Source organism: Grammomys surdaster, unplaced genomic scaffold, assembly GCF_004785775.1.
Source record: "Grammomys surdaster isolate TR1022 unplaced genomic scaffold, NIH_TR_1.0 255, whole genome shotgun sequence".
NCBI classification, from domain to species: Eukaryota; Metazoa; Chordata; class Mammalia; order Rodentia; family Muridae; genus Grammomys; species Grammomys surdaster.
Window position 1 is genome coordinate 8,840,224 of NW_021604696.1, and position 14,575 is coordinate 8,854,798.

The 14,575-nt window shown below is 41.9% G+C and overlaps 1 protein-coding gene across 1 annotated transcript in view; it reads right to left on the reverse strand.

Annotated features, from left to right (window-relative positions):
* Positions 1-1,104: 1,104 nt before the first annotated feature.
* Lonrf2 (LON peptidase N-terminal domain and ring finger 2) overlaps positions 1,105-14,575 on the reverse strand; it is a 38,263-nt gene continuing 24,792 nt past the window's right edge. The window contains exons 6-12 of the mRNA XM_028775518.1: positions 14,299-14,395; positions 13,449-13,563; positions 11,086-11,207; positions 10,268-10,426; positions 7,222-7,384; positions 3,665-3,814; positions 1,105-1,299 (exon numbers count right to left, since the gene is read on the reverse strand). Coding sequence (XP_028631351.1) covers positions 1,105-1,299; positions 3,665-3,814; positions 7,222-7,384; positions 10,268-10,426; positions 11,086-11,207; positions 13,449-13,563; positions 14,299-14,395 — 1,001 coding nt within the window. The remainder of the gene's footprint in view (positions 1,300-3,664; positions 3,815-7,221; positions 7,385-10,267; positions 10,427-11,085; positions 11,208-13,448; positions 13,564-14,298; positions 14,396-14,575) is intronic.

Consider the following 14,575-nt stretch of genomic DNA (forward strand, 5'->3'; position numbering starts at 1 on the left):
TCAACATCACTGTGATCATACGGCTTTCTCATAAAATGCCTGATGGGTTGATAAGTCATCAAGATTTTGTACCATACAATATACATTTAAATTAAACCCACACACCTTGAATGGAGAAAGCAGAGCATACTGCTGAGATTTGCTCAGCAGGGTCTTGTCAGTCTGGATGCTCATCTCACACACTAAGCAGCGGGCTGTCTGCACCAGCTGCTCAGGTGGCGGGAATGTCTGGGTTATTCCCAGTGATATACATTCCCAACATGCACTGGAGGTCGGGAGTTACACCTATCACTATCTGATAGTAAATTCCCAGGTGAATGAAGATAGATAGAACTTTGTTTAGAATGTGTTTGGCTGTATGTCTGACATCCCAATGGACACGCAGCTCTAACTCATTTCTGACTACCCTTCTGGAGTGTCTATGAATATATACTCTCAAAATACTGGCAATCCTCAGACTTTTCTATACGTAAGATACATCTTCTTGTAGTTTTACATTCATTTAATTACAACATGCAATTTACAACACCTGGGGTTACAGCAGGACACGAAACACAACCAGGGCTCTGCCCGGCAATTACTACGTCTCAGTAAGGACTGGATATCGATTCAGTTCATTAATTTTGCAAACAAGTTCACAACAACATACAGAACCCAAGTCGAGTTTTGGCTTGCTTACATCCTAATAGGTCTGTTCCCACTCACTGTCTAGCCACTGGCACGCACATTTTCCACCTATCATGTCAAGACACTGGCTAGGAGGGTAATCGCCTTTGACACTGGAGTCACATGCCATGTGACCATGCTGTGTAGTGTGTATGTCCCATGCTGGTAGTGGTGAGCGGTAGTCTTGAAGCATCTGCTTTGAAGAGATTCTCAAGGACTTCTCACCTGTACCTTCCACTTGAACTTCAGGCGAATCTTGCACAGTGTCCAAGTCCAACAGGTAGAGTTCTTATGTGTGAGAAAATCAGTATTTGGCAAATGTCCCACTTACCACCACAATGACAAGATTTTACAAAGCACGCCAAAGAGGACGAGTATTTGTCAGTGTCTGGAACTCAAAAACACAGGGGCTTCTGGCAACCTTAATCTAGAGGAAAATCAATTATCTCTCTGTGTGTTGTTAGCCATCTCTTGGCGACTATTCAGCTTACGTGTGATGATGACTAATATACGTCGAATGGCAAGAAGACGCTCTTTCAAAGAGGCCATGCCAAGAATGGCCAGCTGAGCTTTTCGTTCCAAGGGCAACACGGCCAGAATCCACCAAGACCAGGCAGGGCCACTAGAATTGCTCTGTGAAAGACACAAGGGGAGAAATAAATTAATATCTATAACACAGGCCATTCTCTAATTCAGTCTTTTGCTTAACCAACAAATACGGGCAAGAATCCCACCTTCTGTTGTAGGGCTAGGTCATGATTCATTATGCCCTCAAAATGCAGAGTTCTTGTTGAATGAGAGTCACACATTTTAAGGTGCAAGGCAAGGACACAAAGGAAGAACTTGTCAAGAGAATCTCTTTCCTCAGGGTAACTCCATGAATTAGCTGCCTCTGCTCTCCCAAGCCTCCAGGTAACCATGTATATATCCACCAGAAAGAAAGATGATACATTTTACTGCCAGGTAACAATGTATGCTATTGCATTTTAAGCTCTAAGTGAGTTAGCTAAAGTGTAATGTTATCAAGGTCAAAAATGAGTTTGAGTGCCACAAGGAAGTTGATCCTACAGCCAATGTGGCAAAGTGTGTATAACACACATATGCACACAGTACAGTATATGATAACTATTGTGAATTCACACATGTACAGACAATGTATGTAAGTATTGTTTGGGTGCAATGTGGATACATGTTTGCCTTTATTTCACATAATCAAACAAGCATTCTGGATTGAGCTGTAAGCAAACAGTGATTCTCAACCTGTTTCTGTTCTTCCTCATTCTGGAACGAAGATAACTAAGCCTGCCTGCTTACAAAGTTTGGATTCTCCTCTAGTCCTTTTAATGACGTGCCAACCAGGAGCTAGGAAGAATGGATTTTGTGGCTTTTACAAGTTGTATAATTTCTCTGGAGGTCAGAAACAACTCATTAGCCAAAGCTCAAAGGGGCATCTCAAGTCACTGCCAAGAAGATCCTGGGGTGTCCTTCAGAGGTTACCTGTAACCCAGACACTGAAGAAATATGACAGAACTGAAACTCCTCTTCCCTTATCCCACAGGATAGGGAGAACAGCATGCTTAGTTGTACCTCACTAATTAGAATCCTTCTAATTGGCAGAATAACAGTCTCCAAGGATCTCAGGGTCTAATTCCTTAGTCCTGTGACTATGCTGCTGTATGTAGTAATGGAGGACTTTGAAGATGAGAACATGTTATTACAACAGGGAGATTATCCTAGTGGACCAATGTAGCCACATGGTCCTGGGGCTGTGGCCAGAGGGAGATGTGTGACACAGAAGAAAGGCTAGAACTGGAACACTGTGGGATAAACAATGCCTCTGAGCATCCTCAGAGGTGGACAATGCCAGGAGCTGAGTCTCTCCTATAACCAGCAGAGGGCGATGTCATTGCTATGTCACTTGAGACACCTGCCTGCCAGGCTTCTAACAGTACCACTGTAAGATAATATACCAGTATTGCCAAAGCCACCATGTTAGTGGCAATGTGTTGCAGCAGTGACAGGAAGCAGTTCACCCTCCAATTAGAGATTAATTTAATTGATTTGTCTTATTATCATCCTTTTGAATCTGAGGGACAGCACAGTGGCAAAAGGGAGTGGTAAAGAGGGAGAGGACTTGGGCATGATTTTAGAGTCTAAAGCAGGGCTCCTAAACAGCTTACATTCATGATATTTTTAAACTAAGAATTTTACAACTCTGAGCACAGAGGTACCTTGCATCTACCTATACAGATTAAACATTTACTGATAATAAGTCATGAGTACATGGATTCTTAAACCAGTCATATATATATATATATATATATATATATATATATATATATATATATTTGTATCATTTACTAAAGATTAAAGTAAATATGACACTAGATAGATGTGATTGTTTATTTTTTACATAAGAGAATAAATCTTGAGTATATGACACTGCAGGACACAGAACATCTTCAATGTTTTTCAGAACCAAATGATATTCTGAATTTATATAACTATCAATGTCGAGAATGCCACTTTCATATAAATATAGGGCGTTGAGGGCCATTTCAGAAAATGCTGGAAATCCTGTCCTGATCCAAAGCCAACATTTATTTACTGATTGTTTTTAAAGTAAAATGCAAGGTAGCAACTGTCCTGGCTAGCTCCAGCTGTCACAATGACAGAGCCTACTCTCATCTGTAGAAGTCTTAGTTGAGGGATTACCTGATTCAGATTGGCCATGTCTACAAATGACTGCCTTGATTGTTAACTGATGCAATTGGACCCAGCCCACTGCAGGGAGCAGGATCCCTGTTTTGATCTTTATACATGGCTAGAAAACATCTATTTATTGTGCTGCATAAGACACAGGCTGCCGTCCTAGGTCTCCTTTGAGCAGGGATTACATGAATCAGCTCATCCTCGTGATGGAGTACAGCACTGCTGAATTTTCTGACACGTGACTGCAGGAAGTAGCCGCACCATGAGAGAAGGAAGACAAGCCTACCTGTGGCTCTGGTTCCCTTTCTGGCATTGACCCAAAATGGCTTAGAATTTGTTTCTTCATGTGATCCTGGAGTGAGGCAAACCAGGAAACAGACTGCTGGTAAACAGACTCGTGGAGGGCGGTAAGTTCTTCAAACTCTGCACCTTCCACCTGGCCAGAGAAAAGAGATGGACATTTTAGTAAATCATCCGCATGTTGGTGACCTCTGACAGCTAAGTGGACTTGTGACACTTATTCCTTCACTAATCCACTACTGTTGCACAAAATGACACGATTCATATAGAAAGTGTGTGCTTTTTAATATACCTGAGATCTACTGATAGCATTCTGATTTTTCTCTTAAGACTAACATAAGCACATATCCAATGTTACAATTTTCAACTGGTGAAAAATGTGTATTTGATATATCATAAATGATTTAGTCATATACATAAGATGTATTTTAATATCCTGACATTTTATTTTTAAAATGTCAGTAATATAAATATGTATGCAAAGGAACCAGCAAGATGGCTCAGTAAAAATGTGAAACAGTAAGACTGATGACCTCAGAACACACATGGTGAAAGGAAAGCCCAGACTCTTGCAAGTTGTGCTTTGACCTCCACATGCATACTGTGGTGTGTGGTATGTGGTATGTGTGTGCACATCCACACATGAAATAACAAATAAATAAATATAGACAAGAAGTATTTTGTCAGGTATCGTTTTCTCCGGATAGTTTCCCAGGAGCAGAACAAGAAGCCAGACTCTGGCATTTTACTAACTGTTTTCCTATCACCATATCACACTCCAGAAGACTTGCTAGAGCAAAACTGCAGCCCCCCACATCAGCTATCACCCTGCCACGCTGCTATGTGCACGCCTGGCTTCTGGTTCTCCTCACTGTCCACCTAATCATTTAGCTCTCCCTCGGTCTGCTTAGGACAGCCTGGAAGAGCAGGAGGAACACGAGACTGGAGGTTGGTCCTGTCTTGGCTTCTTCATTGCTGGCTCTCATGTGTGCATGTCAGCCAGGATCACAGTCATGTAAAGGGGAATAAACCATCCAGGTCTTTTCTGGGTAGAACATTCTAGTAGCTACAAAACCCACAGGAATTGTAACAAACTGAAAGAACTGTCATTGGTGTGCCTTATGCAGAGCAATATTCATATGCAATAGGAATTTCTTTTAAAAATTACTTCACGAGCAGCTTTTAAAGCCTGTTTTGAAGTAAATCCATACACCATTAAAAATAAGGCATCATCCATAATAATATGAATAATACTTTATTGGATCTGTCTGTAAAATGAGTACAAGAACTTCCACATCTTTGCAGCCAGGCCCATGGTCCAGAAGCCCTGGAGTTGGGGTCCCTGAGGTCCCCTTGGTATTTAAGGCTCTCAGGGCCACAGGCACCAGAAGCAGCAGCTGGAGTGCCAGAGCCTCCATTCTGGGTGTGATTCCACTTAAATGAACACATGTCCACATCTCCAGTGTGGCATCCAGTGTGATGCGAGAGGGTACATACTTTTACATCTATATTTCAGATGTCTACCAAAAATATAAAAGAGGGATACAATAATTCAATGAATTTTCTCCTACTAATTATTTTTAACTACATAAGTTATATACAAAAAGTCCCCCACACAGATCTTGTCAGACTCAAAGAATTCTGTCCACTGTACAAGGCAGGGTAACCATTATGCCATCACATTAAACCAGATAGAGAAGACTCCTTAAACACTGTAGTGTTTGAATATGCTTAGCCCAGGGAGTGCCACTGTTAGGAGGTGTGGCCTTGTTGGAAGAAGTATGTCATTGTGGGTATGGGCTTTAAGACCCTCCTCCTAGCTGCCTGGGAGCTAGTCTTCTCCTATCTGCCTGCGGATGAAGATGTAGAACTCTCAGCTCCTCCTACACCATACTTACCTGGATGCTGCCATGCTCCCACCTTGATGATAATGGATTGAACCTCTGAACCTATAAGCCAGCCCCAATTAAATGTCCTTATAAGAGATGCCTTGGTCATGGTGTCTGTTCACAGCAGTAAAACCCTCACTAAGACACTGTCCCAGTCAGATACAAAGCCCATGATATATAGTCTATCACCATGCTTTTTCCTGTTTCTGGAAGTATAGAAGAGATGACACTTGGCCTGCTGTCTGTGTACAGTAAACATTCAGTCTGCCTGCTCATGTGCCTAACTCTCTCTCAGCATGTCTGTGAGATTCACAATGTTAGAACACCAGTTCGTTATGTTTTGTTGTAAGTCTCCACTGTATGAGGAGCTGGTCTAGCTTATCCATCTACCTGAGGGATGTCTAGACCATTTCCGCTTTCGGGTACTGCTGAGGCAGTGTGTACATCTCTGTACATCTTTATGAAGATCTGTTCAAAATACCTTATTTGTCAAAAGATGTGTGCCGACGATTCTATTATATAAAAATAATTCTCAAGAGGTAGGAGGTTTTTATACTAGCTTTGGGAGGCACTTTTAAGCACTACTATTTTATGATATGCCTCACTCTGAGCCACACAGAGAATCACTGCTTCGAACTCAAATGCTGGCCATGTTTTTAAGTATTTTTCCCAATTCTTTATTTTATGTGTATGGGTGTTTTGTTTACAGGCATGTGTGTTCACTACATGCATGTAGTGCATTTCTGGGGAGTCCAGAAGAGGTATCTGATTTCTTCGAACCTGAGATACAGGACAATATGAGCAACCATGTGGAAGAGAAACCAGTGCTCTTAACCACAGAACCATCTCTCTAGCAACTTCCACCATGTTTTTATAAATAACTTTGTATTGAAAACCAGTCTAGCAGACCCATTTCTGTATCGTCTACTGCTGCCCTTTAATCTTAAGAACAGAGACTAGTAGTTATAGGAGAAATCATGTGACCTTCAGGGTCTAAAGCACCATCATTCCTTGGTATCTATGGAGATGATCCCATAGATAGCCAACTGCATATACAATGATTTACTATTTGCATATAGTGAACACATACCCATGCCTCTTATACCTCGAATAATCTATAGATTACTTGACCTAATAGAAAGTTGCTACGATCTACTGTTTTGCTTTAGAGATACTATCAAGATAAGTTGCCCAAGCCGGCCTCAAATGTGGGCTCAATCATCCCTTCTTCTGCAATCTAGAGAACCCAGGGCTACAGATGTATGCTACTCACAGCTAAGCCATGTTGTTTAGGGAAGAGTGAAAACGCAAACATGCCTACACGTTTTCTCTAGAGGCATAATTTATTTTGCAGTGCTTTTAGTGCACCATCAATTGACTCTATGGATGAAGAAACCAGAGACAGAATGCCAGCTGGGAAGTATCCAGCCTTTATAGACCAGTCCTCAGGTCAGAGAACAAGCCTATGTTCCCTAAAGGAAGTAAAAGAGCATTGTATTTTAGGAGACTTCTCTCCTGACTCTAACTCAGGTAAGAATGCACAGAGTAACAGGTCATGCGCTGGGTAAGGAGGATACAGCCCTGTGAGCAGAAGCCCAGTGATGGGTTCCACAATGGAGAGGAATGCGGGGTGAGAGATGCTGACCATCCTCACCTTCTCGTCCTCCAGGTACTCAATGTCCGCTGTGTTGTAACCGTCTCGGTGGCGGTGGCTTAGGACTCTGAAGCGGCTAATCCCAACTGCATCCACGACAGAGCTTCCGTCAGGGAAAGTCCTGACATCCTTTATCTCCAACATGCAGCCATACTCTGAAATCCTGAAAGAGAGTTTGGGAAGAGACAATGGTTTTTAAAATTTAGATGCCTCCGTTTTCCCCTAAAGTCTGTCTTTTAAGAAGAGTGTAAAGTCGGTGTGAACAAACGGAGTTCTCTGCACCAGAGCAGCAAGATTATTCTCCCAAGAGATAACATGTCCTTCTGTTGAGTACGCTGAAGATGGTGGCTTGGTGGGCTAGAATTCCAGATGAACCAGAGAAATGAGATGAGACCTAATCTTAAATGTGGTACTGCACCAGCTTGGCCAGGCCCTGTTAGCAGAGTATCTGAGTGGCATCTGTAAGCACAGGACTGTTTCCTGCCTCCAGAGGATCCCCCACATTCACCTGCATTGTCTCATGCCAAGTCCTGAGACAGGCAGTTTATAGTGGCTGCCTGGGTCTCTCTGCCTCCCCTTTCTACCCCACCATCCCACACATGATCCCACCAGAGGCCACAGATAGGTCCCAGGTGGCCATTTTCAGTGAGCACACCCTGCCACTGACCTAACATCTTCTGCTCTTCTCATATGCTGGGCTAGGCAGGATGACATCCTTAGCTGCATCTATGCTCACTGTGACGCCTTCTCTGGAACGCTTATCCATGCTTGTTACTAAAACGCCTATCAGTGTGTCAGTGATAGTACACATACCATCCTGATGTACGTTGCACAGCATGTCATGGTGGTACACACAGCAGTATAGTGTATGAACTTGTTCAAGCTCACAGAACATGGAGGCTTAAGATTACAGTAAGATTTAAAAGCAAGATTTGAACCCTAAGATGCCTGCTTCCTACATTCTTAGCATGAGCAACTATACTATGTATCTCCAAACTAAAGATGAATCTGGATTCTCAAGTCACAAAGCAATTTTATGGTTTTTTGTTTTGTTTTGTTTCATTTTTTGAGACAGGGTTTCTCTGTGTAGCTCTGGCTGTCCTAGAACTCACTCTGTAGAGACCAGGCTAGCCTCGAACTCAGAAATCTGCCTGCCTCTGCCTCCCAAGTGCTGGGATTAAAGGCATGTGCCACCACTGCCCGGCCACAAAACAATTTTAAATCTAATAAAACCGTTCTCTTTCTGGTTACCCCATAGAACTACCTCACTCCTACCTGCAGTGGACCTGGAAGCACCCTGAAGAGGTCTTGTGTTTTCCTAGCTATCCACAAACAACCTCCGAATGTCAGTTCTCCCTGTCTGCCTCAGCTGCAGAGCCCATCCCATCCAGGAGCATCCTATCCTGTCTGCGGGCAAGAACCCATGAGTGGCACAAACTTCTCTTGCCTGCAGCTCCTAGCATATGTGGTTCCACACTGATCCACAAAGGGCCATCAATGTGCCTTTAAAAACTAGCAGAATTCAAACACACTCTTATCTCCCTGGCTCCCTTCTCACCCTTTCCTAGAGGGGCCTGAGTGCCCTCGGCTCTCTGACTGTGTTTGAGGACCACAGCTCATCATGAATCCGGGGGTTTCTTCTTGCTCCCAGTGTTCACTCTCTCAATGAATCTGATAGAGCTTTTGTCACCCTGCTTTTACTGACTTCTGATGAGAGGAATGGTAACACATGCTGATTTACTAATCCCTTGCACGCTACTGTGCACACTCAGTATCTTATATAAACAAAATCTTCGCCTGCTCCTAATTCTGAAAATAATCTCTTACACTTTCTCTTAATTTTTAAAAAACATTTTCTGATGTTTTTGGTTTCATAACAATAATCTATTTAAAACATACATACTAAAAAGTAGGAAAGAGACATTGGTTGTCCTGTGTAGACTACTCCTGACTCCTAATAAGCTCTGTTACAGATAGTCTCTCTCTTCCATGCAATTATACATACATTTGGAGTTCATATTGGAGCAGATAAATTCTGACCTCCATGTTCTTTCACAAGTCTGCTGACTATTGCTTATGATTCTGATATTGTAGGAGGGTCCTTCCTTCTGGTCATTTGATTTATTCAAAACTGTCTGGTCCTTTTCCCTGCCACACTGATCCTGAAATGGGCAAACAAACTCCTCTTGGGATGTCACCACGATGAATTAGTTGGATTGAAATGACCTTTCTGTGGGACCATGTCTTAATCTCCATTAACATGACCTTTCAGACACAGCTTCATGGATGCCAATCAGTAGTCTTAGGATTTTCTTCATACATGTATATTCTCTTAAAAATTATTTGTCTCTGGGTATTCATGGTAGAAATTATTGAGTAGACTTTATAATATATTCTCTTCTTCTTCCTGGGCACATGAACAGGCTACACTTCCCAGCTTCCCTTGCAGCAGGTGTCAGCATAAAGGAGGTAGCTTTTTTCCCCTCCAGAGTCCTCTAGAAGCATATGCACTGCCAGCTGGCCCTTGCATATATTAACCCATCATGGCCTTGCCTATGTAGCATTGATAAGGCCTCTTTTAGGACAGGAAGGGATTCAAGTCTCCAAGGCAGGCCCCAGCCACCTGCTGCCTGGAAGCATCCTCTCCAGGCAACTGAAGTGGAGCAACAAGAGGTGACATCACATGGCACAGTTTGCATAAGATTGACAATGCTACCGCTGTGGAGATTGAGCAAAGTTTCACTGATGGTGTAAGCGGTTTTTCTTCTAGACCAGAGCTCTGTGCATAGATGGGCATGCAGAGAACTGCAAGCAGAGGGTGGTGGGGGTGGTGACACAGAGGGGCACTCATGAATGTGATAAATGGGTGAATGGAAAGGCAGAGATGAAACTAGAAAAGTCGGGGTGGCATTTTGGCTAGCCTTGAAATTATACTGTGTGAAAGTAATTGGTGGAAAGAAAGCGGGGGGGGGGGGCGGTTTCCAAGCACAGTTGTTCTTCAAGAAAAAGAGAACTTTATTAGGACCCTTGAGAAGCTGTTCCTTACCCTGCATTCTCGGCAGATAAACACATGCCAAATCGCTTGGTGCCAGTCTCCATGCATCTCCTTATCATGAGCCGGTAGCGGGGCTCGAACACATGGAGAGGGCAGGGAACCGTAGGGAAGGCCATAGCACACACAAAGATGGGCACGTCTCTGGTCAGACTGCAGAGTGAGAGAAAATGTTGACTTAGAAGTGTAAGCTGTTCGGAGCAGAAGTGAGAAGTTGCTACAACACCCAAAGCTGCCAACCAAACAAAATGTGAGCCTGACTCAGGGCTGAGCGAGCAAGGACTGCCAAGGAGCCTGGCATGAGCAAGGTCTCCACTCAGCCAGGTTTTAGCCAAGTCTGCCATATTTAATTTGATGAGAGATAGCATCCTGAGTTATGTTACTGTACTTGTAAAGGTTATAGCTGAATCACCCTTAAAAATACTTCACAAAGAAAAAACCACATGGTAGACAAAGGCAAGAATGAAGGATCGGCCAGGTTTGTACGGAAACACCAAACTTTAACTGGGTGGAGAGAGGAAATCATGAGTCAGAATCCTGCTTGCTATCCAGACTTTTGTCTTTCCATTCAGCAAGTTATTTAGATACAGAAAACAGATTTATAACTTTCCAAAAATATATTTTGAATATTTCTTATAATTACTTATAATTAAATTTCCACAGATATTTTGCAACTAAAATTTTTTTCATTCAAAGACCAAGAATTCTGTTATGAAAAAAATAAAAACAAAATCTAAGGCTTGGCTCATATCAACAAAGATTTCCCTGAATATTCTGCACCAAGGGCCAAGTTCATGTGATGTAGCACTTACTTGGACAGTTCTGACATCTCTTCATCATAGACCCTCTTTCTGTCAGATAACTCATCAGATAAGTATCGGAATATCAGTTCTTCAGTCAGAACAGTTACATTAAAATTTCTGGTTGCCAACAACTATAACAGAAAAGATATGTTAAATGATGGTAAATGTTAGTTCTTCCTGAAAGACAAAGCTTAGCCCTGTGTGTGGCCTGCAGGATTTATGCTGTACATGAGAGAAAGGGTGTCTGGCATTTTCTGTTTGGGTCACTAGGGCTCTTGGCAATCCAATAAAAACTGGAGTCTGGACGTCTTTGTCCTTAAGGGGCTTATAGTTAGCAGACCTCCAGGATGTTTCTTTTTTCTCTTTGAAAAACTTTACTATACCTAGTAGTAATGGTGAATGCCAGAATCTGGGAGGCAGACGCAGGTGGATTTCTGAGTGTGAGGTCAGCCTGGTCTACAGAGTGAATCCTATGACAGTCAGGACTACATAGAGAAACCTGTTTCAACAACAACAATGATGACAACGACAACAACAACAACAACCAACAAGAAAAGAAAGGAAAAGATAAGAAGAGAAAAGAAAGTCTTGATAGATATTTTGGTTAGCACACAGAGCCATGGGTATTATTGTGATATTTTCATCCACATTCACCATGCATGTGCCAGGCTTTCTTCTTCACAGATACCACATAAGATAAAAGAAAAAGTAGTAAAATGCCTGTGTTATGAATGGTCTTGGGGCAAGCCTTTTGTTTCATAGGCAGGCATAAGGGAGCCATCTCTAGGCCCCCAGACCCTGGGAACAGGAATGTATAAGGGAGCAGGACAGATGTGCCTCTCAGCAAGGGATGATAATAGCTTGGGGAAGACCATAGAGACACTTCCTAATGAACCACTGCACATGCTCAGAACTTGTCTACGGTCATCGCACGTGTGCATAACACAATACTGATAACCATCCTGTGACCTCTGGAAAGTTCAGAAAGGGGCAATGTGTATGTGATTTAAGAATGAATGTGTCTTGCAACTTAGTAACACAAGCAATACACTACCATGCAACTTAATAACACAAGCATGTATGCTGCAACTTAGTAACATAAGCATGTATGCTGCAACTTAGTAACACAGCATGTATGATACAACTTAGTAACACAAGCATGTGTGCTACAACTTAGTAACACAAGCAAGTATACTACCATGCAACTTAATAACATAAGCATGTGTGCTGCAACTTAGTAACACAAGCATGTATGATACAACTTAGTAGCACAAGCATGTGTGCTACAACTTAGTAACACAAGCATGTATGTGCTACAACTTAGTAACACAAGCATGCATGATACAACTTAGTAACACAAGTATGTATGATACAACTTAGTAACACAAGCATGTATGCTACAACTTAGTAACACAAGCATGTGTGCTACAACTTAGTAACACAAGCATGTATGTTACAACTTAGTAACACAAGCATGTGTGCTGTAACTCAGTAACACAAGCATGTACTCATTATAAACAGGTCTCCATGGTGATGACTTATTTGAACATGTTTTAGCAATGAATTAAAAAGTTACAATTATTTTAAGCTTTCCCTCATTTTAACACCCTCTCTTGCCATGTCAGATTTTTTTTAAAAGTTAATTTAGGCTTAGGAGTATCTTGGTGTGTGTGTTTAGTGTGTGCAAGAGGGAGAGAAAGGAAAGGAGAAAACCACATTACTCCAGAGATTGTAGGTTGCATATTTCTGGAATATAATTAAAACAAAGATTATCAGTCTCAACTTGAGGATATGAGGGAAGTCCTTACCCCTCCAAGAGGCTAAAGAATTTGTCTCGTGGAAAGTGACTGAGAACAAAGGAACCAGGACACAGCACAGAGCACACAGCTCTGCAATGCTATCCACTATCCATTTCCTCTATCTTATCTGCATAATCAATGCAAATGTTTACATTTGAGATAAAGAGCAACAAATAGCTTCCCTATATACCCTACATTTTACTGGATTTGGTTTCAAACCAAAGACAGTAGCAACTAACTGGAAAGGGCATAAAGGAGACTTGGTAGTAGTAAGGAACACAACCTAGACATAAACTAAATGTCCTGTAATGTATCAAACCATCTGAAGTGAATGTATACTCCACATATATATTCTCCTGTTTTGAATCTAACTCAATGATTTATACCCAGAAATTGCTTTAATACTTAGCTACTTCTGCATCTAATGCTTCTTTATGTGTTTTGATTTATGAAAGAAGTGGGAAATGGCCCATCTTCGATCAAATAAATCTGATTTTAGTAGTAGGTGGTGGAAGGAAAGCATGACATCCCTGACAAAGCACAAGAAGAGGCTTCATATTGTGAACCACTCACCTCTGAAAGCTTGTCTTTGCACAGTGGGCAGTGAGGGGCATGGTCCAGGCAGCGCTCAAGGCATTTGAGACAAAATGTATGTCCGCAGGGTGTAGTGACAGGTTCAAAGAGCAGCCTGGAAAGAAGAACATGAGGTTTCAGAAAGATATGTCCAGAAGAGACTTTCAAGAAAGCTACTCATTTCAAAAGGATGCCTTATGTAGTTTCCATACAAGCCCAGGAGTCATTCATATCCACTTCTTCTTAACATCCTCATTGGATTTTTAGAAAATAAATCAATAATTGCTGATACATATTGTGCTAATATTATGTTAAATGTGACACAACTAGATTCATTTGAGAGAAGGAAACACCAAATGAGAAGATGCCCCCATTAAGATTGTAGGCAAGGCTGGAGAGTATTTTCTTAATTAGTGATTTATGTGGCAGGGGCCAGCCCATTGTGGGTGGTACCACCCTTGGGTTCTATAAAAAGCAAACTGAGTAAGCCATGGAGAGCAAGCTAGTAAGCAGCACCCCTCCATGGCCTCTGCATCAGCTCCTACCTCCAGGTTCCTTCCCTTTGTGAGTTCCTGATGCAACTTCCTCCAGTGACAGACTATGATCTGGTAGTGTATGCTGAATAAACCCTTTCTTCCCCAACTTGATTTCTGTCATCATGTTTTATCACAGCATAGTAACTCAAATTAAGAAACACACACACACACACACACACACAAACACACACACATTTTAGGAAATGTGTGTGTGTTTGTGTGTGTGTGTTCACCAGTGGTACCTTTCACATAGTCATAGAATTCAGAATGCCTTACTATTTTTAAGGAGCTACACATGTTCTATACCAGCCTACCTCATGCACAGCGCACACTCAAAGTCAGTTGCATCAATTGTGAACTCTGGCTCTTCTTCTAGAGAGTTCGAATTCCTCTGAGGTGAGGAATCTGCATCTGAAAAAGTTTCAAACATTATAACTAACATCTGAACTTCTGAGAGACACCATACAATGAATTTATTTCTTCAGGATAAAATATGTCAACAACAGTGTTAGCACACACACACATACACACATATATATGTATACACATACATATATATATACATATATGTGTGTGTGTATGCATGTACTA